The sequence below is a fragment of the Chelmon rostratus genome, chromosome 12, assembly GCF_017976325.1.
Source record: "Chelmon rostratus isolate fCheRos1 chromosome 12, fCheRos1.pri, whole genome shotgun sequence".
NCBI lineage: Eukaryota > Metazoa > Chordata > Actinopteri > Chaetodontiformes > Chaetodontidae > Chelmon > Chelmon rostratus.
This window is the reverse complement of record NC_055669.1, coordinates 12,503,446-12,526,986: the sequence shown is the minus strand read 5'-3', so window position 1 is coordinate 12,526,986 and position 23,541 is coordinate 12,503,446. Positions and strand designations below refer to the sequence as shown.

The following is a 23,541-nucleotide window of genomic DNA, read 5'->3' as shown; positions in this document are numbered from 1 at the left end:
GAAGTGAAAACAGACTTTTCAGATGTTTGCGGCCGGCAGCTCTTACCGATCGCCGCTGTGCGACAGACAGCACGGAGAGCTATTTTTAATAAAGGGAGGTTTTTCAGTCTGCCGTATGATAAACCTGAATCATTTATATGGATTTTTTCGGACCGGCTCTTGCGTGCGCTGTGCGATGACGCGGCGGTCAGGTGTTGCCTCATATAACGAGGGGAGCTGTCCAAGTGCTGAAAACAGAAGAGAACCGCACCGCTTCAAGAAGAGATGCCATACACCTTCACTGCTGTCTGAGCTTTATTGCCAAAGGTAATACACTTTTTTAAATATCTCATAATGCTTTTTAGCTTGAATGAATATATCAGTGTCATAGGTTGGAGGATAAGCCTTTTTTTAACTTTTGCTTTTCGCGGATTTCTGCTAGAATGATGGTGACCGACGTGCTGAAACGCATCTTCAGCAGTCGGTGATTACACAACGAGTTGTTGCTATAGCGGAATAGGAAAGGCTTTTTAATGAAGGTTCGTGTTGTTCAGAGGAAATGGGATGCTGAGGTTGCCCGTAACAACGCGGGGAGTGACTCATCCAGTGATGTGAATGTATCCCCTCACGCACAGCATCCCGTAGCTCCCTGACAGGCACACAAATCCCAGATCAAAACAGACTCGCCCGCGCTCAGGCTCGTTGCTTTCGAGTAAGTTTTGTTTTTCGCCAAAATAATTGGTGGAATCCTAGAAATCCTCGATTTTGGGTGATTTTGTTTTCCAGTTGCTTCACTAACATTTATGCTCTCTTGATTTGCAGGTAATAAAAAGCCTATAATGCTGCATTTCCACCACAAGTTGCCCGCGGGGGGAGCCGTGGTCCTGCTCGCCTTCCTCCTCCATGGATGCGCCGTGCAGGTTGCGTCTCTCCCCCGCCACTACAGGCTCCGAGGCGGGGAGAGTGAGGGGCAGCCGGCTGCCTACCCACCCAGCTCCGACATGATCAAAGCCCTGGAGTACATTGAGAACCTGAAGCAGCGGAACGGGGGCCGACCTGAACCCGTGGATTACGACGAAGTGGACAAGTTCAGGGTGCTGCTTCAGCTCGCCTCGCAGCAGGACGAGGGTCCCGGGGACCGTCAGCCCGCCCCCGGCGCGCAGAGGCAGGACATTACCGCCGAGCAGCTGATGAAAGCCCTGCTCAAGTCTCTCCAGGATCAGGCCGGGAAAGAAGCCAAGCTCAGCCCCGCATCGACGCCCAGGAACGACCGCCGCACACACAGGCACCGCACCAAAGACACCGAGGTCTCCGAGAGCGCACCTGCAGACTACGGTAATTTCCCCAGACCCCACAAGAAATACCCACTGATGTTTGAGGATGAGGAGAATACAGACGCTTCCAAGCGGGCCACGGAGGACCTAGATGAGCAGTACACACCCCAGAGCCTTGCCAATTTACGCTCCATCTTCGAAGAGCTTGGGAGGATGCCCACAGTCGGCGGCCAGAAGAGAGACGTGTTCGGCGACGACGACGAGGAGGAGGAGGGCGGGTTGAGCCTGAGAAACCAGGCCTACGAGGACGTTGCCGGAGGAGAAGAGTGGGTCCCCGTGGAGGAGAGGGAGGAGACGGAGGAGATGGTCAACAGGAGCCACGAAGAAATGGACAGGGCCCTCACAGACCAGGAGGAGGCGGAGAGGGAGGAGATGCAACGCCGGGCGAGCCAGAACCAAGAGGGTACCGATGATGACACTAAGCTGGTCGACTACTACCTGTTGAAGGTCTTGGAGATGAGCGACCAGACGCAGAAGAGGGATAAGACCGGAGAGCAGAGAAAGAGACTGATCCGCCCCTCCATCGTGGACCCCCGGACAGTGAAGGAGTTGCTGGAGCTCTCCCTGAAGCTCCACGTCCCTCCACAGGACCTCATCGACATGCTGCTCACGGAGGAGCTCAGGAAGCTTCACCGCGATCCCCACGCCTCCGCTCGCTACACGACCGGCCAGACCCCCAAGATCAGGTACTTCAGCCGCAGACTGCCGCTCAAGAACAAGCCCGCCCCCGAGGACATGGACCGAGAGGACTTTTTAGACATAATCGGCGTGGAGACTATCAGCAACGAGTACCCTGTGGTGCAGAGACCCCTGAAGACCGCTCCCTCCTCGGACAGAATCCCAGTGGCGTCCAATCCCGCTGCAAATCCGGGTCAGGCTAAAATCCCTCCTCCCTCCGGGCGCAGGGAGAACCTCTTTCTGTCCGAGCTCAACAAGATGCCCCTTAAGCGCCAGGCCGACGGCGCCGACGATGATGATGACGACGGCGACGTGGAAGACGAGGTGACCACCTACCTGGCGGCTAAAATCCTGACAGAGTACCCCAACACCATCACCAAGCGGGACACCCAGGCACAGCTGAAGGGCCAGTTCCCCTACGAGCTGTACGAGCGGGCCCTGAAGGACTACTTGGGGCAGGCGGACGCAGAAAAGAAGCCGGTGTCTAAGAGGGAAACCGAGGTGGCCACAGAGGAGAAGATCTATCCGACGGAAATGCAGGGGAAGGAGGAGATAACGGCCAAGACCTCGGCTCCACAGACCGTAGATGAGGAAGAGGAGAAGGAGCACCGTGAAAAAACAATGGCTGGGATGTAGCCTGACGCCCTGCAAGACGCACGAAATTATGAATATAGTATTTATACTGTCTCAAAAATAAAGTTTGGTGGACGTGATCTAGTTTACAAATTTCTATTATATGAACTATAGCTAGTATTGCTAATATCACCCTAACGCAAATGAACTATAGAAGTCTGACAGGTTCGATGCATTTTGAAAAGAGATACCAGTCCCTAACTGCTGCAAGAACATTATAGAAATCTTATAGTGTCATCATAGGAGATTAAAGGTGCAACAAAGGTGCAAAGGTGGGAAAAATATGGCCTCCTCACACCACTTTGATGTGAACCTTTTGTCACTCAAATTGCCAGTAAACACACTAATGTCAAATATGTCAAATCACAAAGAAATCCGAGTTAGTGAAGTTTTGTGATGTTGTTAAAGGTTCGTTTCTATTAATGGTGTTTGTAAACAGCAGAAAACAGGCCTATATTTTCAATTATAATCAACTGAGTAATAGTAAAAACGCTTAATTTTTCATCTCTGTCAAACTATTCAATTCCACATGTGAATATATCTGTAAATGATGAAGTCTAACGCTGACTGGGCCTTTAAAACACAAGGACAGGGTAGACTGACAGGAGCGCTATGGGAAGGTCACCTGGATCTCTCATCAGGGCAGTGTGCTGGGCTGAGGACGAGTGTTGTTGTGGCTCTTGATACATTCAGGGTACAGTAAGTGGATTTAATGTTATTATTATGGATAATTATTTCCAAGTCTAAATATCAGACCGTCGCCTGCCTTCCAACCCTTTCATACTGCGAAGCTCTATATTGTTGGCCTACCAGTGGTTGTGCTATGTATGCTCATTTTTAAACCATTTTGTACATGTTCAATAATGTGTGATGAATCACAGATGAATAAAGCATCAGCGGTATTATTTTTCTTCTTGCTGAGTTGTGTTGCCTTATTAAAAAAAAATAATGTGTACATACACATATATGACACCACACACTGAAGCCAGTCAAGGTTCACAATCAGAGGAAGCAGTGGAAACAGTGCTGATCCTGGTAAATTCAATGAGGTTTGATGAATTTCCCTGAAAGTGAATTGCTAAATGTAAAGCTGCTGTAAGAATCGTGACTCAAAGGAAGCCGTTTATCAAAATACACGTTTTAATCAGAAACTCAAACATCGTAAATTGCACGTTTAAAAAAGCAGTTATGTTCATACCCACACTAGAGACTGCTCCCACACACGTGAGACACAAAAAGAGAGGCTCATTCAAAATTAATTGGCTCCTGTTGGAATTACAAACCATCTCAAGACCTTTAATTATAAATATGTTTTTGAGGCTGCAGTTTTTTGTTTTTTAAATATTGTCCGGAGTTGCAGACGATCACATTTTTTCCAATCTGTAGTGTTGTCAGAATCAAACCATTCACTCCCAATATATTAATGCATGATTTAAATATAAATGCAACAAACGTAGAAATCTAAAATCACTTCACGGTTATAATTTCATTACCCCGATCCTCGATTATTACTTCATTGGAATTTCATAACAGCAACCCATACAAAAACAACCCTCCCCTCCTCCTTCAGTTGAACACACGACTATGAACAAACATGTAGACTTACTCTCAAATGAAGGCACACTGCAGCAGCGCTTCAGGCACAAGGCGAGCGGACGTCAACATGACCGTTTCTTCTTTTGAAAATGTTCGACAGAATCAGAGCAACTCCCATGTTCATATTCAGAAACATCTGTGACTCAGTACATTTGGTTCATGCACTCCTTCCCGCTGTTACTTTAACTCCCGTTTCCCTCTTGGGTTAAAATGCAGGTTTGCTCATATACTCCTCCATGGTCTGGAAAAAGGCAAAAAGAGCAGAAATCAGGTTGTAAGCCTTGTAAAAATGCATCATGCAACAATTAATATTCACAAGCACACATCTACACATCACCTGCTATTGAATGCTGAGCACACCAACACAAGTTAGGAAACTAACACAAGCAGAACATCTAACCTTTCTGTCCATATTCAAGGTCATCCAAACAGCTCCACCTCATACCAATCACTGTTGTCATCCTGAAGCGATAATGGTCAAAATGAATGGGAGGCTACACTGCACACAATCCAGCTCTAGATTAAAAGTGTTAGTCAGCCCGACTCAGAGGAACAACACACCCAGTTAACTACTGTACCACACAGAGCCACGGACCTACAGGGAGAGCGGGAAGCATGAGCCAAACACTAAACCTACGCCATGTTTCAGGGAAATCTGTCTCTCACTCGCAATAACACTGGCAGAGAGAGAGAGAGATACACACACACACACACACACACACACACAAACACATACACAGAGGGGTAAGCAGCACAAACACAAATCTATTAAAACAAACTAATATCCACAAGCCTGTCAGTTACAGGAAAGACAAAAGACACACCACCAGGGACTCAACAGCACCACTGTTAATTGGACTCATTACGACACTGACTACATCACACTGACACGCATTGAAACAAGTTCCCAGACTGGAGTTTGTAACAGCAGTCGTTGCTGCTGAGCAAAATGTAAAGAATCAATCTCAGGACCTTTCTCTAGCAGCCCACAGCCGAGATTTAAGAACAAAGACGCGATCGTGTCTGACTACATTCAAAGCACGTCGCCGTTAATTAATGTCCAGCCATGCGACACGTGTTACATGTTCAGGCTACAGATGCAAGCCGCGCCTCGCGTCGCGTCGCGTCGTGTATGAGGGCGTGTGCCCATCTCACCTCCTGCAGCATGTCTGAGGCTTCGATGGAGCGGTTCACCATGTGTTTGGAGGTTTCTTGTATCTCGCCTCCCATTAGAAACTCATCCAGGATAAAATAGGCCTTCTCAAAGTTAAAGATTATGTCCAGCTCGCACACCTGAGGGAGAGGCACGGTGGCGATTATTACAGCAGAAACAGCCAAAATGCTCTTGATTTAAGCTGCTGTCACATGTCAGCAGTTAGGCTTCAGGCTACGGCTGCATGTTGAATAAATGAGAGTGAAACACGATGAAATACATTGCCAAAGTATTTGTCCAGCAGCTCCACGTAGCGATGAATGACCTCCAGGGCTAGCAGCTCATTCTCCTGGTTCTCTATGGCCAGGCAGAAATACAAGCTCGCATACCTGAGGAAAAGGTGACAAAGTGATTATCAGCTGATATTGATATACAGAGGAGTTCAAAATTATGTACACAGGAGGTCTAAGCATGAGTAGATGAGTATTAAGAAGTCATTTAAACCAGTCAAACAAAGGTGTGGGGCCCACCTCTTGTAAATAATCTTCAGGTCTTTCCAGTGGAGGAAGTTACAGGAGCGAGGTTGCCGTGCCAACACCATGGTGGTCATGTCCTTGATGACCTTCTTCTTCTCACGCTCTGACATGGGCGTGAACCACTTCTGCAGACGCAGCTTCCCCTGGCGACTGAAGAGCAGCAGGAAGCGCATCTGACAACAGACAGATGCACAGCGGCGGGTTAGGGTGGCACACATGCACGGGCTGAGGGGGGCGACCCGTACCAACACATGCACACGTCGGTGCAAAGTCACAGCAGAGGACATTATTAACTGCCCTCTAACACAAAGTACGGGTCAAACCAGCGGTTGGCTGTTGTCAAAGCCCATTAAAGAGTAACTTCGCTAACCAAACGCATCACTAAAAGAGAAAAAAACACTGACAGGGAGAAATGTGAAGGTCAACACACCACTGAGGAGGAGGCAGTTTGGCGTTTCCTTTTCCACTTTCAAGAGTTGGGCTCTGGATGTTTCCATGCAATGTAAATAGACCTGGCTGCATATCAACATGGAAATGAATTTCCCCCCACCTCACCACACTGACACACTATTTCCTCTCATTGTTGATGTCAGACAGGCTATGAGGATGAATGCACTGCCTCTCTGGATTTATGGTCTAAAGATACTTTTTATGTCTCATCTAGGGGTGAAATTTGTGATTCTGGGCTGCATAAAGAAAACTGACTTGACTTTACGTGCAAACTGGGAAACCCCTTTAAATTCTTACAGACCCACCAGTGCAGAGATCATTTCTGAACTCACGTTGTGCAGCAAAGCGCTGTTCAGACCCACTCACATGTCCCACAAAGAGCTCATAAGTCAGTAACAGGAAAGTGGGAACAGTGCTAGGGCTGCAACTCAGAATCACTTTCATTATCAATTCATCTGTCCTTCATTTTCTCAATTCATCAATTAGTTGTTTGCCCCACGAAATCTAGCTGTGTCCCCAAATGTTTTGTTTTGTCCAAAAGCCAAAAATATTTGGTTCACTGTCATTGACGAGTAAAGAAAATACTCGCATTTTAGAAGCTGAAATCAGAGAATTTGGACATTTTTCTGGGGAAAAAAAAAAAGACTCAAAACAACAATGACAAAGATCATGAAAATAGTTGCACATTAATTTAACAGCTGAAAACTAGTCACTGACTAATTGTTGCAGCTCTTAACAGCATCATGCACAAGATATTGCTCATTTGTTGCAATGCTGCAGTAAATGGCTTCTGGGGGTTTCACATTTCACCCAACAGAAGACACAAATTCCAGGAACTGCTAAACAAACCAAATATACTAAATTTGGGACGCTGTTCTAGAGTGGGCAACTTACTACTTCTTCCTCAAACTTTGCAGCCATTTAATGAAAATGCCAGAGCTCAACTGGTCTCCACAAAATGAGGACACACCTGTTTTGTGGACAGGTACAGAACAGCTGGAGACAAGCTGTGAGGATTAACTAACCGTATTACAGCAGCAGGCCTGTAAAAAGTCCCTATACTGGTATTTCAGGTGTGCGTGTGCCCCGTCGGCCCATAGGCAAATTAGGATGGAAAGCAGGGCAGGACTCGACGCAAAGCAACGAAACCTGTTCGGCTGAAGGGACGGGTTGAGGAAACGCGCACCTCCTTTCCGTCCGTCCGTCGCTTAAAGTGGGAAATTAAAACTCACATTAGAAACTAAAGACACCTGCTGCTGCGCGGCCTGACGGCCAGAAACCAGCCTCGCTACAACAGGAAGTGGTCCAACAGAGGTGCAGTTTCTAGCTTCAGCTACCTGTCAGCTACAACAGGTGCGACAGGTGAACAGTGGTAGCAGGCCGCCTAGAGTTGTGCGTAGAAAACAAACACTCACCATTTTGACCGAGCGCCAGGAGCTTTGAACGCCTCAACAAATAAAAATAAATAAAATAAAAAAGCAGAACTTTAACCCTCACAACGGGTCAACCGCTCCGGCTGAACTCATTTCCACCCGTCGTCCAGCTCAGTCAGTGTGAAAGTTGGCTAACTCCGCCCTCGCGGCCGCCGGAGGAGCGGTGCCTGCTGGACGCGTCACCAAACTCACGAGCATCTGGATTGGCTGTCGCGCTTTTGTGCGACGGGGATGCACCCGACCAGCAGCCCATCACAGCCCTGCCAAGTCCAACCACGTGACTCGCAGGAAGCGTTTTCATGAATGAGCTGATAGAAGTTTAACTCGCATCAGCGGACGGTCGGGGGCCAGGGGGTGGGGGGGTGAGGTGTTATTCCCATGCTGCGTCGCCAGGGAGCAGCAAGTGACCCCCCCCCCCCACGGCCCTCTCCGCCCCCTTCATGTGAGACCGGACCCGGCGCAGAGGGAGGCAGGGACGGCCACGCCGGTGCACTTTGTTGGGGGGATTGTTGTTCACTTGATGACATGTCTCTGTACCGAAACGCTGTGTGGTTTTTGAATGGAATCCAGCAATACACAAGGTCAGTCAACATCCTTACTTTGGAGCTTGTCTGGAGGTGTAGAGAAACTGCTGTCAGGGGATGGTCACAGTTCAGATCTGTCTAAATGGCGGAATTAGTGCCTGAAAAATGTAGTTTTTTCTTATTTATTTTTGCTTAAAGACTGCTGAACAGAGGAATACCAGAGGTCTGATCGGTGTTTGGCACATCACAACACAAACTGGCCTTTATGTACAATCACAATAGCTCCATTGACAGCTGATGTGTCTTGAGGATGACATTCTCATCGCCTGACTGCGCCGAAGCTAAAGTGTGGAGAAATGTTGCAGAAAGTCAATCTTGTGATTATGTTTTAAAAAGAAAAAAAAAAATCAGTAGTCATCTCGTAACCTGAGGGCACACACACTGGCTTGTGTGTTTTCTGTGTGCCTTCAGGAGGGGATACGAGGCCTCATCCAAAGACTTCGAGCCCCAAGACCTGGACGTGTCCGTCGTTGGGAGGTCCTTTATGATCACCGGGGCCAACAGTGGAATTGGCAGAGCGACAGCCATGGCTATAGCCAAGAAAGGTAAAAACTGGAGAGGTATGTCCTCAGGTCTTCCATCGACAGAAACTCAAATCAGGTGTTTTTGTTTCCAGGTGGGACGGTCCACATGGTGTGCAGGAACAAAGACAAAGCAGAGGAGGCCAGGGCGGACATCGTCAGTGAGTCTGGGAATACGGTGAGTGTTGCTCACCATGCAGGAGCGAGGTCACACATGATTTTAGAGTGGGAGACTGACGATTATATGGTTATTCTAGGAGGTGCACGTCCATATTGTGGACATGTCAGAGACGAGCAAAGTGTGGGAGTTTGCGGAGGCCTTCAAGAAGCAGTACCCGTCCTTGAATGTGTTGGTGGGTATCGCTGTCTCCTTTGATCTCCATCACAGCTCGGCCGTTTGAGCTGACTTCATCATCCTCTTGCGACAGATAAACAACGCTGGGTGTATGGTGCACAAGAGAGAGCTGAACGCTGAGGGGCTGGAGAAGAACTTCGCTACCAACACGATGGGTGAGACCTCGCTCTGATGGTCGAGCCGTGCTACGCCGCTGCACAGAGGTTTTCAATTTGGTTGTATATTTGTTTAAGGATTCCCATTAGAGGTGCATGGACGTGCCTCTAGAAACACAATACAGACATGCAGTAAAAAAACTACAAACAACTTAAGATAGAAAAGAATAGAAAAGGCAGATTCATAGATGAGAGAACTTAAGGATTAGGTGATAGCAGGCTGGACGGTAAAATTAAACGTATAAACAGCAAATCTGTGACTTCTCCTCAGGGGTGTACATCCTCACCCAGAGTCTCATACCTCTTCTGCAGAAGAGCCGGGATCCCAGGGTGGTATGAGCACACACACACATGCACACACACACATGCACACACACACACACACACACACACACACACACACACACACACACACACAGTCAAATCCACACAAACACAGTGCTCATCTGCATCATGTGGACAGCATAATGCCACTTGTGTCCACGCTGTAGCGGCTGTTGTCTAAGCACACTGTGCCTCTTTTCCCCCCGACTGTTAGATCACTGTGTCCTCGGGGGGCATGCTGGTCCAGAGGCTCAGAGTAGATGACCTGCAGTCAGAGAAGGGCTACTTTGATGGTGTCATGGTCTACGCCCAGAACAAGGTAGCAATCCGGGCTAAAAACCAACAGCGGTGGAGTGTAACCACATTTACTCACTTATTGTATGCAATTTCATACTTCTACTCCACTACATTTATTTGATAGCTTTAGATTTATATTAATGAGACAAAATATAAATCAGCTAATAAATTATGATATATTATCATAGGTTAAGCTTTCCAGCAGTACATAAAGTAATTAAAAGTAGCCCTACCATTATGAGCTGCAACGTTAAAGTGATTCACACATTAATTCATCCTTAATTACAATCCAGTAATGTGATTCTGAAATGGGCCATTCTGCATGATGATGCTAGTACTTTTGTACTTTTCCTTAAGTAAGATTTTGAATGCAGGATGTGTTGTTCCCCCTCAGAGACAGCAGGTGGTGCTGACACAACAGTGGGCCAAAGCCAACCCTGTCATTCACTTTTCTGTGATGCACCCGGGCTGGGTGGATACACCAGGTACAGACTGTGAGATGCACTGTTGTTATGTTGTTCGTCTCTCTTGCCTTTCAATGAGCAGTAAATCTCACACACATTGCACTGTCACAGCAGTCCTCCTGATGTGAATGTTTTAAGACTGAAACTTTCATTTAAATTCACCCATATAGTCTTTAACTATAGTAGGGAGTGATCTGAGGAGTTTGATCTACAGGCTACAGTCTCTTAAAAAATGAGCAATTATAATAATGATTTTTTTAATCTTTAAACCTTTATATTCTTACTTTAAATATACTAAAATATTCTATTTGTTTGCTTTGAAAATTCATCCAAATTTGAGCCCATGATGCACAAGAAGTTTGACCTGATGTAAACATCTGCCCACATAGCTAAATGAATATTCACCTGCTCGAATGCTCTTTTCACTTTATGTCTCTGAACCTGCAGATCATTCTTCATCTATCTGTAGTGGAAACCTTGCCTTCTTTTTCACTTGTAAAATAACAATAGGTCACTCTTGTTAGTTATATTAACACCATATACACACACACACACACACACACACACCACTAACCCTGTTTCCAGCTGTTTCCATATCAATGCCTCAGTTCCACCGGATGATGGGGGAGAGGCTGCGCAGCGTCGAGCAGGGGGCCGACACTGCGGTGTGGCTGGCCTTGTCCAGAGCTGCTTCCAGAACACGCAGCGGCCAGTTCTTCCAAGGTGAGCAGCATCGAGTTTGAGTCAGATGCTGCTTTCGTCTTCTCCCGCCTCCTCAGGTGAAATCAAGTCATCACCATCACCCGGCAGCTCTTGTTCTGACAAAATGTTTGTGTTGCAGATCGTCGGCCTGTCCCTGCCCACCTGCCTCTGGCCTGGACTCGCAGTTCTGCTCAAGAGATTCAGAGTTTCATGACTCAGCTGGAGACTCTGGCCAGAGTCATACAGTCCCAACCCAATGCAGCGTTTGACAAACCCACGGGCCCTTCCAGACCTCAATTTGTCTGAGTCGTGTTAACCAGTTGCCCTGTTTGTTTAGTCTTGTTTAAGACCTCCTAATTCTGCCCATTAATCCTAAAGGATATCGTATTTTCAGGACAGTGCATCGCTCAGCGTCACCTGATTTATCTGTGATGTCAACATGTGTTAACCAGACTTATTACAGTTTTGTATTTGGTTTATTTTTTGTTTTCAATGCAGTTTCAGTCAGTTTCCAGAATGAGTTTGCTTGTTTAAGCTTTGTTTTAGTTTGCATAATAATATGGGGGGTATTTGCAGGCTTATTATAATACAAACACAACACTCCGTGAATGCAACTGACTCACAGTCCTGTAGACTCTCTCGCAGTCTCAATAAACATGTCCACCAATGCCTCCCCATGCGTGCTCTCTTGATGAATTTGACCACGTTGTCAAACACTAAAGACATGTCCTGTATATTTTTTTGAAGAACACCAATATCACCTGTTTGCTTTTGCTTTATTTCAGTTAACTGTTAATTTCTAGTTTTAATTTAGTTTTAATTCACTATAAAAGCATTGGTGTTAACTGGACTGGACTAGACAAAAGTATTTGATTTGGATTGAATATCTCAGCAGGTAATGAATGCATGTAAAGATGCACCTGTCTGTTGTCTAGGTGATAAAATAGGGTTTTATCAGGTTATCTCTTGAATGCGATTTAGATCTTTGACTTGAGGCCCTCATTCACAATGTGAGTGTTATCAGTGCTTACACAGTAGTGTGCAGTGCTTGCAGCAGATACAGCTCGCCTTCCTGCTGACACCTCTGAAGCTGTTAGCTGTCTGCATGAAGTGGTTTTTATAATGGAAATAGAGACGTTAATGGAGGTGATGTGAGAAATCATCACTCAGTACTCACAAAAGAGCCGATTTGGCCTCAAAACATTGTGCTTTTCTTCGTGTAATAAAAAAAAAATTCTTTGGGAGACAAAAGAAAAGTTTTTTTTTTTGGACTTGGCACCTGGACAGACTAGACTTACTGCACACATCTAAACTGAATGGTAGAAATATTGAGTCACACATGATAAATATCTACATATATGGCTAGAAGGATCATTTACATTATAAGTCAGAAATGTACACACACCTTGGCCAAATACAACCCTGTTTTTCACAATTCCAAACATTTAATTGTAGTAAATATTTCCTGTCTTAGGTCAGTCGGGATCACTACTTTATTCTAAGAAGGCTAAATGTCGGAGTAATAGCAGAGAGAATGATCTATATCATCTTTCATTTCTGACATCACACTCCCACATTTCTCTGGGGCGTTCCTTCAGCTTTTTTAACTTGGGTCAAACATTTCAGCAAGCTGTCCACAAGCTTCTCACTAAAAGTTGCAAGAATTGTGGCCCCTTCCTCCTGACAGAACTGCTTTGTAGGACTCCTTGTGCACACATGCCTTTTTAGCTCTACCCACAAATCTTCTATTGGATGGAGGTCAGGAGGTCAGCGCCTTCACTTTGTTGTCCTGAAGCCATTTTGCCGCATGTTGCTTGGAGTCATTGTCCATGTAGAAGACCCATTTGTGACCATGCTTTAACTTCCTAGCTGACGTGTTCAGTTTCAGTATATCCACATCATTTTCCTTTTCCTGATCTGTTTTGTGAAGTGCACCAGTCTCTCCTGCAGCAAAGCACCGCCACACGATGCTGCCACCCCCGTGCTTCACGGGTGCGATAGTGTCCTTTGGTGTAACATTGGTTACTATGGTGAAAGAATTCAATTTTAGTTTTATCAGACCAGACATTTCACCAAAAAGTAAGATCTTCATCCCCACGCATAGCTGCAAACTGTAGAACTGTTGCTTCTTCTTTGGTGAGAGGCCTTTATGGTTATGTGGATATACGACTCATTTTACGGTGATATGGATACTTTTCTACCCATTTCTTCTGTCATCTTCATCAGGTCCTTTGTTGTTGTTCTGGAATGACTCTCAAACCCCTGGAATGTTTATCATTCTGCCCTCAGATTGCGATGACACTCACCATCACATTCTGCGTGACACGATGATCTCAAACCACCTCAGTGTGCAACTGTTTTCACAGAGTATTGTCCCATTTTAATTTTTCTTTTTAACCTCTTGCACATTTCTCTGTATCTCAACATCATTGTGAATGAGGGTCCCTTCAGTGATTTAAATAAAGGTTTTGAATTGAATACTGACTGCAATGACTGAAAAACTACGGAGCATCATTATTTTTATTTTTTAACAATCCACATTTGATGTTTTTAATAATTTTATTATTTTTATACAGTATTGAAACAAAAAAATAATGTGGTGCATTCACATTTTTCCCAAGGGATTCTTTGCAAATCTGATCTCTACAAGGGTAAAACAGTGAAAAGCTTGAAGCTGGATCCATCCATGTTAAAACTCAGGAATAGGAAGACTGGGCCTGATTTAAAAATCATCTACACGTTTTGGTGGATTTTTTTTTCTGCGCCAACATTTTATTCCCCATTGTGTGTTTACTGTGTTTCTGTAAGGGAGGATCAATCAGGTTCCCAGCATTTGTCTTTAAAAGAAACTTCCAGTCCATGCGTAACAACAGTCCAAAGAAAACAAACAAATGTCATCCTCCCTGCTCAGAGTCTCTTACTCGTCTCATCCATAGTTCATCATCTATGCAACGTAGGTGTACACTTTACGATCTTCTGGCGTCCTCGCCAAGTATTCTCTTTCTATTAGTCCTTCTATACGCTTTTTGATTACCACAGGGCTGGGGAGAAAACGTGCCCGGAGCTGCTGAGTCACCTGAAGACAAAAAATCATCGAAATGTAAGAAAACGACACCTTTTCAACATGAAATATCGCTAGTAAAATATCTGGAACTTTAAGAATCAAGAATTGGAGAAGATGGAATACAATTACTGTCCATTATTAAAGATTATCGTGTAGGTTGCTTACCTCCGCCACCAGGACGTTGTGCTGCATCTTCTTCCTTGACTTCATGATTCGGACAATGGCTGCCTCAATCTCATGCTTCCTGTCATCATCCACTTTCTGCCGCGTCTCTTTCCTTTCAGGGTCCGATTCTCCTTGTTTAGCAGCAACTAGGAAAGCAAAACGCAGGGACAAGATGAGGCATGAGGACAAAATGTAGAAAATCTCATAAGGGACTGTTTTATATTAGCAGAAAGGAGAGTTCTGTGAAATTAAACCTTCTAACTCGGAGGACAGAAGCTGCCCAGTGAGCTGAGATGTAAGCTGACAGTATGAGTTGTATACAAACTTTACCCACCTGTCTGTATTTTGACTCTGTGCAGTTTGGAGGTAAACTGATCATTGACTGTAAACACGTGGCCGCTCTCAATCTCCTTAGACTTTGGCTCCTTGGTGAGAACTCTTTGTGTCGGCTTCCCACAGGCCAAAGACTGCAACGCTCGCACTAACTCTCTCTCAGGAATATCAGTCTCCTGTTGGATCTCCTATAGATGGGGACAAAAGGGATGGTACAGTTGTAAACAGTGGAGGCAAAAAGGATGAATACCAGTCATACAGTTAGCCAAAATAGACTCTCCATGTTTCAGTGTGTTCCCACCTCAAAAGTGCACTTTTCTCTGTTGTTGAAGAGCATGAGGATGGTCATCTGAAAGGTGGAGACCTGCAGTATGTGCTTTCGGGTGTTTGAGCCTGTAACCTGAGCACCTCCCACACCCACTTCTGAACCATCCTCCTGCAGATGATGTAGAAGGGAAGGAGCATTTATAAATGATGATCCTGCCTGGAAGAAAAGTTGCTTTCCAGTTTCAATCCTAAACAGAATCTTGAATTACGTGGCTGACAATAACAAAGAAGGGAACCTGCATTTTTAAAAAATGGCATTTTGTATCTACCTTTTTAATAGCGCCGTAGAAAGTTGCATTCAGGTCTGCCCCGCCCATGTGGTGCTGCAGTGTGAGCTGTCTACCACTGTGCTTGGCGAGGTAAAACCTGTCAAATAAAAGCCAGGAACATGTTCTTTAGAAACCACAAAGAACAACACCAAGCCTCCCTTTAGACAGTAAAACATTTCAATGCATTTAAGAGCATTACCTTCTAAAGACTTCAAAGGCGTGTCTGGGAGCTGGGGGGATGGTGCATTTAGGTGTTGCCGACTGTGTAGGCCAGTAGCCAGTAGTGAGGACTCTTACTGTGAGGTCCACACCACTGAGAGATGCCTGAAAGTGATGCATGCAAGTTTTTCAGAACTTAACACTTTTAACAGACTCACCTTCCTTCCTAAACACATGAATCATGAATTGTACTTTGAAACTGGCTTTATGTCAAATGTGCGCCTCGTTTACATTAGTCTTTTGTTTTTCTGAAGGGGTGTGACTGCCTTACCGACGTGGTTTGTATGTGCTGCCTGAACTCATCCATTGTAGTGTTGGAGATGCTCATGTCTCTGAACATCCCTTCCAGTTTCGAGGTAAACTGACAGCCACATTCCGTCTGCGGGGGAGAAAGATCGAGAACAGTTGAAACTGCTGACAGAGATTTAGACGGGGGGAGGGCAGGGCAACGACAGAGGAGAAAAAGGTATACATCTGTATTCAAAACCTTCTCGCTCTTTTACCTTGAGCTTAGAGATCATGTTCTTCTCTGAGTCATCTGAGACACTCTTGTTGCTGAGCAGCCTGCGGCCCAGATGCTGCTTGTAGTACCTTTCAAACACATCCTTCTCCTGCATAAACCTGAACAGCACCATGGCCTTGTCAAGGATCGACTCCACCTCCTGTTCTGTCAACTGGCCAAGCAAAATGCGGAGAAAATCAATGAGGCATTGTACATAACCCTCTTGCAGAGCATAAAAATGTAGACAAATTTGCAACGCACTGAAAGAAATTTGAAGTAGCTACTTACCCCTTTTACACCCTTCTTGAGCTTATCATCAATAAAGAGTGATAGGTACTCTGGTGAGCGGGAGTTTAGGTTAAGAAAATACTCAAAGTCTCCTGCTATGGTTTGCTTGAAGAGTCTGTCATTGTTGAAGGACTCGAGGAGGAAACGGTCAAATCGTGTCTTAAGGTCTAGCAGGCCCTGTTGAGAAAGAAATTACAAAGAGGTGATAAAAACTATAACAACGCATTTCTCTATCACCTACAATTAAAGCAGGGATCTCCAAGTGTCTTGAGACATAAAGCATACCTGGATATAGTCGACAGGGTTCTTGCCCTCTCCCTCTTCTGACACCAGAGCTTTGCCTTGCTCTCTCAAGTAAGAGCTCATACACTCGCACATTGTTTTCAGACCATTTGGCACTCGACTGAACAGTTTGTACATGCATGCCAGGTCTGAGAGTGAGACATGGTGGAAAAAAAGAGTGAGAAACAGAAACTGTTGAGGCAAGGCTGAAAAAAGATAACACATCCATTGCTTGCAATTCCTTAATTTCATTTAAAAATCACAATCAGAATTAATTGAAAAGGGAAGCATCAATTGGGCAAAGCTCTTACCTTCTGTTTTGCCATTCTTGAGCATATGGACGAGACCAGAGTTCTCCATCTCGACAATGGTCTTCATGTGTTTAGATATTAGCTCCCTTTCCACCACCTTGACAATAGGCTCCTCTGTAGACTTGTCCAGGCAGTGCATAACTCGCTCAATCTCTTCATTGATTCTGGCCTCTACCTTCTTAATATAGACACTGGCACTGTTTTCTGCTAGGAACTTTTGGCTCTCCATCTGAGAGAAGAGACATTGTGGGTTCTTTTATTCCAAAGATTTCCAGTGGTTACAAAAACACAGACACCACGAACCTGCCACATACTTACCTGGAAGAATTCCGCTGACATATCTAAGAAAGGGCCCTCAAAGTCCTCCTCATATACAGACCTGCCATCCAGGCCAAGAATCATCAGCATCTGGCAGGCGTTTCTGATGGCCCCCCTGCAATGAATGATAAACAAAATGTAAGCTCTCCACGTCTGTAATCATTAAAATGACCATTAAAGTGCCACAGTCCTCATTTTCAGGAAATAATATACTAAAATAGCAAGATCTACTAAAAAATAAGCAACAAAAAATAAATACAAGATTGTGGATAGAGTTGGAAAATATTATATAAGATCATGACAGATATTAGGGCTGAACAATCAATCTAAATATAACTGAAATCACAATATGACCAAGGGGAATATCCAAATCGCAGGAACTGCAATTTTTTAATAAAGGTAAAATGTGTAACAACATATTATTATGAATGAAGCATTGTGGCGCTACAGAGGAGGAGGAGAACCTCCAGCCTACAAATCATGTTCTCCAAATGTAAGGGAACATGTAAGGGAATGCAACAAAAATCTAATCATTATCATTTTTACATTTGTTTCAGTGAAGATGAAATGCAAAAATTACCATTCCTACAAAAAATGTGACTCATATTGCAATATCTATCAAAATGATAGCACAATAAATGTTTTTTGCATGTCATTCAGCTCTTACAGATATGTAAAAAAAACTGCTCCATGTCAAACAACATTTAGATGCAGCCTAAATATGAGGCATCCTGGAGGAGGCACACAGAGTATTCCCATAGATCAAGCAGTGAAGTAGTACTCCTGCATACCTGTCTACAACTTCTCCCTTCCTCTCACGAGCAATCATGTCCAGTAATGTCTGTCGTAGGTGGTCTCGAATGCAGCCATAGCGCACTACTTGGTCCCTGAATATGATGAGGCCAAGGTTGTACACATTCTCCACATTGTTTTGCTGAACATAGACCCGGTCCTGGGAGACCAGAGGAAATGGAGTGAAAAAAGAAATCAGATACATTATGTTTGGACACAAGCACTACGGCCCAAACTGACTCAATTACATTCATGCAAATGCACGTATGTTGAGAAATTCAAGAAGCTTTAAAAACACAGATAAAACTACTGTTTTCAGTTTGTATAAAGGCATTCATTCAATTTCCCTTGGACATGTCATGTTTGTATGCCTACCAGTGTTAAAACAATCAAACAAATGGACGAACAAAAACTACATCCACTGTGATTTAATGTGGTGCTTTACTAAGTAGCTTTTAACAGGGCAGGATATGCCAGCAAACCTTTAACTATACACTGACAGGTTGCAAAGCTTTTATAAGGTCATTAGTGCATCAGAATAAATGACTGTTGTATCTGTATGTGTCTGAATTCCCAGGTGTAAGTTCCTTCCAGAAAGCATAAATATTCAAGGGGGATGCAGACGATAAAATATTAACCATGCTATTCAGGAACAAGATTTTTACAACCGTCCAGAATTAGTCCAGAACGATAAATATTAGCCAGTGCCAAATTACAGCAGGTGGTTTCAGCTACACAAACCCTACTAACCTAAAGAGAGGCTGTGGCTTCCAACAAGGTAACTACACCTGGTGAGAAAAGCAAAGCCACACTTGCTGCATCTGTCTGGCTCTCCTCTAGAGGTCAGCAGGCAGGCTGCTCTCATTGCAGACGTGGTGAGTGTGCCATAGTCTAACAACAGAAAGCCAACTGCCCGGGGTAAAGCCAGGACAGGAAAAAAGAGAGTGCAGAACAAAAGAACCCCAGGAGAGCTGTGTAGTCCGTGTTCTGACTGTTCCATTGTTTAGCCTACACTTGTGTATATCAAGGGCTCACTTACTCATTCTCACACACACACACACACACACGCACTTTGGACTTGTTCCTGGCTTAAGTAAATCAACTAGTCCTGCCAGTTTTCCAACAAAACAAATAAATACAGCAACAGAAGCTCATTGTTAGGCCCTCACATAAAATAGCACCTTTACAATCAAAGTCCAGAATAGGATGTAGGTGAAGGTTGGTCGGAGCTGGAAACAAAAGGCCATTTCTTCAAAAGCACAAAATTATTAATGAGAGGGAACAAGTACAATAATCCACTCACAGATGCAGCAGAACCCACTGGAGAAACATAGTCCATGGTTTTCCATTGACAAAAAAGCAAAATAATAGCCACTACAGCATTGTGATATTTCCAAGATATTTACACAGTAATTCATCTACAACAGCCCACGCACCATGTACATGAGGATGTCTCTGATCATAACCATGGCAGTTTGATGGTCATTCCAGGCCTGATTCAGTGTTTGCAGAAAGTTATTATTTAGAGAGTTTAGGACATCTTCCCGTACCTGAAATCAGATACAAAACAGATATAGATTGACAAAACTGAGGTCAAATCAAGTTCTGTCTGGTGTGACTGATGATAATCTGGAGGACAAGGACAAATGTGAAAAAATTTAAAGAGGAGATGTGAGTTTACAAAATCGCTGGACCTCATAGCTGTCTAGAAATGTAACATCCAATGTCTGTTCACACTTAAAACTAAATGACACAATGGTAATGTGGTAATGAACTAAATTTCAAATTCCTATTTTTTCTTTTCTTAACAGTGATGGGACTACAACTCAGTGTTCTGTTCATGATTATCAAAAAAGATTTGCAAGAGAGGAACACTTTTCTTTACTTTGTTGATGAGATGCTCAGTGACGACCTCCCTCAGGCCTGTGTAGAGCTTCTCCCCATGCTTGTGGAGCACCATGGTGTAGGCATTCCTGTACAGCTCCTCAAAGCTTAACCCGCTGTTGTTCTTCCTCTGGATCTCCTGGATGGCATTCTTTAGAAGGTCCCAGATGTTGTTCACATACTTCTCATCCATTGTCATCTATGAGTGACAGAAAGATGAAAGTGTGTTTACCTGAAAAATATCCATTCTTTGATATTTACACATTGTATAAGGAGATGACATCAGTAATGTTAAGGATTACTGTTTGCGACTGAATTTAGTAAATCAGCAATACTTGTAGAATTGATCCATACACATAACACAGGTCCAATATACATAATGCTGTATGTTGTTAATGACTAATAGCTTTGGAAAGGTGCAATACTATGTTCACACAAATGTTCACTCATTTACATACTAAGCAAGGACAGGGAAGACAGAGGTTTTTGAAAACACAGATGTTTGATGACTCTCAGTTGGGCTTGGACACTAAAGTATAGCAGCAACATAAACAAGCCACATGTCAATTGCTCGCTAGTCTCTGTGATAAAATGTAGATAATGCTAAGAGATTCCCTCTTTGCTGTATGTTGCAAGCACATAATAGTAATTTGAGTGAGCATCTCAATGCAGCAGCACCAGCACCAGCACCAGTTAGTTTTGTCTAACAGCTCCTGTGCTGCCATAATCAAATGACTATTTTGTACTTGTGTAGTCATATAGCAGCAACAACAGAGAGATCTATCATTGACATAAATTATGTCACTCATGTGGCAGAAATGCAGCCGTAACAAACAAATCAAGGATGTAGCAAAGGGAAAGTTTGATACAATCCATATTAAGGCTGTGATACAAATCCAAGACAACATGATTTTGGCTTGGTTTGAGCAGACAAAATACGTGAAAAATAAAGTATAAGACAAGTGGACTCTCAGCATCAAACATCAAGAGATATCACAGCAATTCTGGCATTGTGGTGACATTTTGGCAATCGATGTTAAACAAAACAATGTGCATTTTAAACTGTGTTGAAGACTGTGCCATCACCTTGAGCACACTGCAAGAAAAGCTTTACAATCCCAAAGACAAACAAGTGCTTCTTGATTCCAGCAAACAAGTAACTGAACACCCTGGCAACGAATGACTGCCTTTTTCTGAGTGTCCATAATGAGGGATTAAACAAGTTAATCAAAGTCAGTAAACCAAGACATTTAGTCCTTGGGTGTTTAACATTTCTCCCAAACTGTACTCCCATAGCTGTACAGAGAATAGAGAGAAGAGTGTGTCAAACCTTTCTCCCACCTTTAACGTGATCAACTTTGTAACTGAATATAAAATACTTGCAACCACACAAAACCTTTTAGTATGTTAAACTTCACTTTGAGGCCAAAAGTTAAGAAATCATTATTCTTTTTATCATGGTATATTGTGATTACTGGAAAACTGCAAAGCCCTAGTTGGAGTCACTTTCTGGATCATCATACAGTATATCTAATCAAGAATGCACTTAGACCCTGACATGAGGGGAAGACCGCTGTTTTGTCTGCAACACATAGAAATGTAATGGAAAGTGGGGATGCCCGTGAAGGGTATCAGTGGCAATACTGACTTTATTAAGTGGACTGAGTGTCAGCCAGATGTGACTGATCCATATTAAATGCAGTTTATTTGCCAATGTAATTATAAATTTCAGTGTTTCAGCTATCACTTACATTCATACACATCTGCTAACTGAGTTTTTGGCCTCATGTTGCGTTACATAAAAACGATCCTGATTTGTCCCATGCATTATCATATACACATTTTTAATTTGTGAAAAATAGAGTACTGTTATCAGCTCAGTAATCCACAGAAATGGTAAAGGAAAAGTTGGATAGGTGCATGTAGTGAAAAGTAACTCTAGCTTGACAAGTGTCTAAACAGCTATTAAAAATACCATAGCTAAAGAGGATCAATTAACATTAATCCCTTACATCAAGTTTCTTAATATACTGACTGAGACCACCTAGTAGTGGCTACACTAGACTAATGGGCTGGTCTTGCACTTGCATGTAAGAGCAACATTTTAGACAGGATTAACTGTGTTCACTCACTCATCTGCTCACTGACTCATGCCAGACACCCACTCATAAACCTGGATATCTAGCAGAAGAAAACGCATTTGTCTGTGTTTCACACGAACAATCTCCAAAGGGGTAGGACGGATGTAACCAGGTGACTGAGACTGAGAAAACTGCATATCCCACAAAATCACAACAGTGCACATAACGATGATTAACTGAGTGAATGAATATGCAATTCAGTCCAGTAATCAGATGATTTATCTGAAATCACTGTGTGACAATAGTATGAGTAGTAGGTAGCTGGGTTGCCAATATTAGCTAGCTAACTAACGTTACTCAAGTTACCAAAGGCGTGTTTACTGTAGTGTCATGTCGAAGGCTGAAGTTGCGTTAGCTCTCAAGCTAACACTAAGTTAACTTACACGATAATGTGGTAACGTTGACTGTCACATGTGATAGCCTACGCTAAATGCGTGGTGCAATGAAATATCAATAGCCAAATTAGCTTGCCGTTACCATAGTGTAGTGATACTTGCGGACTGACTGCAACTTAGCTGGCATCAAGTCAGCTAACATAAACAGGCCTGCTACTAGGCTAGCTACTATTGGCTAGTACGTCACTAAGGAAGTTTCATTACATATGCTAACGTTAGCTCACGTCAAACGACGATAGCATATTCAAACCTAGAAGCTAGCTAACGTTAAATTAACTAAACCGCTGACATAGTTAATGTGCTTCGGGTAATTCGTCCAGCTACAAACGTTAGCCGTTTTCAGTTGACAATGACATGATTTTCTCGTTTGACCAGCTAGCTAGAAGGCAGTTGCTAACATAAAGACCTGTCATCCTCGCTACTAGAGTCTCATAGTTAGCGTCTCAGTGCTTACAGAGCCAGTAAAGACTTACAGGAAAGGCTCGTATCCTCATCTTGGTGTCCTTCTTGGTGCTGCCTTTGAGGTTGGACATGATTAGCGTTAGTTAGAACGACTTTCGTTTCTAAGTTGACTTAAAGACTACATGAAAGGCAGCTGCTATTTTGCTTTCTACGCCAGGAAAGCGGCAGGGAAACTCAGTGACCTCCCCTTTGGGAATTAGGTCGGTCTGTATGCCTGTTATGTTGTTGTTGTCACTCGCTCTCTTCAGTGGTTTTTGGCTAATGTTAGCTTGCATGCAGTGATGGCGGACGGCTGAACTCCACTGCGCAACGCCGAAATCTCGCGAGAGTCAAGTCACTCCACTGACAGGTGCATTCCACAGGTTGATAATAACTGCTCGCTAATATCGTAGCGGAAATATTAGCATTCCATTTGATATTAATATTTAGACGAAAAGCATGAACTTAAGAACTTTTTGGGACGACATATCTGGTTCATCTCAATAAGGAATTGACAAGAACGCACCGAGGGCGGAAGAAAGACTTTATTTGGTGACAGTGATACACTATTTTGCGAAAAAATAGAGATAACGCTAGGCTATCACAGCCTTTTAGG

General features: G+C 43.8%; 4 protein-coding genes across 7 annotated transcripts; 2 read left to right on the top strand and 2 right to left on the bottom strand.

Moving 5' to 3' along the window:
* The first annotated feature begins 242 nt into the window (after positions 1 to 242).
* Positions 243 to 3,292, top strand: scg2b (secretogranin II b). Its single transcript, XM_041949852.1, has 2 exons — positions 243 to 306; positions 802 to 3,292. Exon 2 carries the CDS (start codon positions 819 to 821, stop codon positions 2,625 to 2,627), a length of 1,809 nt encoding a protein of 602 aa, XP_041805786.1. The 5' UTR covers positions 243 to 306; positions 802 to 818; the 3' UTR covers positions 2,628 to 3,292.
* A 456-nt stretch (positions 3,293 to 3,748) lies between these two features.
* On the bottom strand, positions 3,749 to 7,928 carry ap1s3b (adaptor related protein complex 1 subunit sigma 3b). 2 transcript variants are annotated; one of them, XM_041948543.1, is made up of 6 exons: positions 7,775 to 7,928; positions 5,904 to 6,082; positions 5,654 to 5,762; positions 5,376 to 5,513; positions 4,621 to 4,682; positions 3,749 to 4,461 (listed from the first exon to the last, which is right to left on the bottom strand). In XM_041948543.1, exons 1-5 carry the CDS (start codon positions 7,775 to 7,777, stop codon positions 4,641 to 4,643), a joined length of 471 nt encoding a protein of 156 aa, XP_041804477.1. In that variant the 5' UTR covers positions 7,778 to 7,928; the 3' UTR covers positions 3,749 to 4,461; positions 4,621 to 4,640. The 2 variants fall into 2 exon arrangements, with proteins under 2 accessions (XP_041804477.1, XP_041804478.1); XM_041948544.1 differs by lacking the exon at positions 4,621 to 4,682.
* A 342-nt stretch (positions 7,929 to 8,270) lies between these two features.
* LOC121614589 (dehydrogenase/reductase SDR family member 12-like) lies at positions 8,271 to 11,825 on the top strand. 2 transcript variants are annotated; one of them, XM_041948542.1, is made up of 10 exons: positions 8,271 to 8,373; positions 8,788 to 8,921; positions 8,993 to 9,075; positions 9,155 to 9,250; positions 9,326 to 9,407; positions 9,679 to 9,740; positions 9,946 to 10,050; positions 10,423 to 10,513; positions 11,078 to 11,215; positions 11,334 to 11,825. In XM_041948542.1, the coding sequence occupies exons 1-10, from the start codon at positions 8,318 to 8,320 to the stop codon at positions 11,498 to 11,500; spliced, it is 1,014 nt and encodes a 337-aa protein (XP_041804476.1). In that variant the 5' UTR covers positions 8,271 to 8,317; the 3' UTR covers positions 11,501 to 11,825. The 2 variants fall into 2 exon arrangements, with proteins under 2 accessions (XP_041804476.1, XP_041804475.1); XM_041948541.1 differs by having other exon boundaries at positions 9,946 to 10,079; positions 10,425 to 10,513.
* A 1,879-nt stretch (positions 11,826 to 13,704) lies between these two features.
* On the bottom strand, positions 13,705 to 23,230 carry LOC121614644 (cullin-3-like). Of its 2 annotated transcripts, none has more exons than XM_041948628.1 (16): positions 22,958 to 23,230; positions 19,950 to 20,147; positions 19,501 to 19,614; positions 18,064 to 18,224; positions 17,273 to 17,387; positions 16,955 to 17,183; positions 16,647 to 16,792; positions 16,362 to 16,538; positions 16,075 to 16,245; positions 15,843 to 15,950; positions 15,552 to 15,676; positions 15,353 to 15,449; positions 15,058 to 15,240; positions 14,758 to 14,944; positions 14,424 to 14,569; positions 13,705 to 14,270 (listed from the first exon to the last, which is right to left on the bottom strand). In XM_041948628.1, the coding sequence occupies exons 1-16, from the start codon at positions 23,015 to 23,017 to the stop codon at positions 14,139 to 14,141; spliced, it is 2,349 nt and encodes a 782-aa protein (XP_041804562.1). In that variant the 5' UTR covers positions 23,018 to 23,230; the 3' UTR covers positions 13,705 to 14,138. The 2 variants fall into 2 exon arrangements, with proteins under 2 accessions (XP_041804562.1, XP_041804563.1); XM_041948629.1 differs by having other exon boundaries at positions 15,058 to 15,192.
* Between the last annotated feature and the right edge of the window lie 311 nt (positions 23,231 to 23,541).

Excerpts from the sequence above, each read along its gene's own strand:
- scg2b (XM_041949852.1), top strand. The coding sequence starts at position 819 with ATGCTGCATTTCCACCACAAGTTGCCCGCGGGGGGAGCCGTGGTCCTG.
- ap1s3b (XM_041948543.1), bottom strand. Across the intron at positions 5,763-5,903 it reads CTGAAGATTATTTACAAGAG|GTATGCGAGCTTGTATTTCT; the intron begins GTGGGCCCCACA and ends CCTTTTCCTCAG. Across the intron at positions 5,514-5,653 it reads TGGACAAATACTTTGGCAAT|GTGTGCGAGCTGGACATAAT; the intron begins GTATTTCATCGT and ends CCTCTCCCTCAG.
- LOC121614589 (XM_041948541.1), top strand. The coding sequence starts at position 8,318 with ATGTCTCTGTACCGAAACGCTGTGTGGTTTTTGAATGGAATCCAGCAA. Across the intron at positions 10,080-10,424 it reads CGGGCTAAAAACCAACAGCG|ACAGCAGGTGGTGCTGACAC; the intron begins GTGGAGTGTAAC and ends TCCCCCTCAGAG. Across the intron at positions 10,514-11,077 it reads GGGCTGGGTGGATACACCAG|CTGTTTCCATATCAATGCCT; the intron begins GTACAGACTGTG and ends CCCTGTTTCCAG.
- LOC121614644 (XM_041948628.1), bottom strand. The coding sequence starts at position 23,017 with ATGTCCAACCTCAAAGGCAGCACCAAGAAGGACACCAAGATGAGGATA. Across the intron at positions 16,539-16,646 it reads ACCCTGTCGACTATATCCAG|GGCCTGCTAGACCTTAAGAC; the intron begins GTATGCTTTATG and ends CTTTCTCAACAG. Across the intron at positions 15,241-15,352 it reads TCTACGGCGCTATTAAAAAG|GCAGGATCATCATTTATAAA; the intron begins GTAGATACAAAA and ends CTTTTCTTCCAG.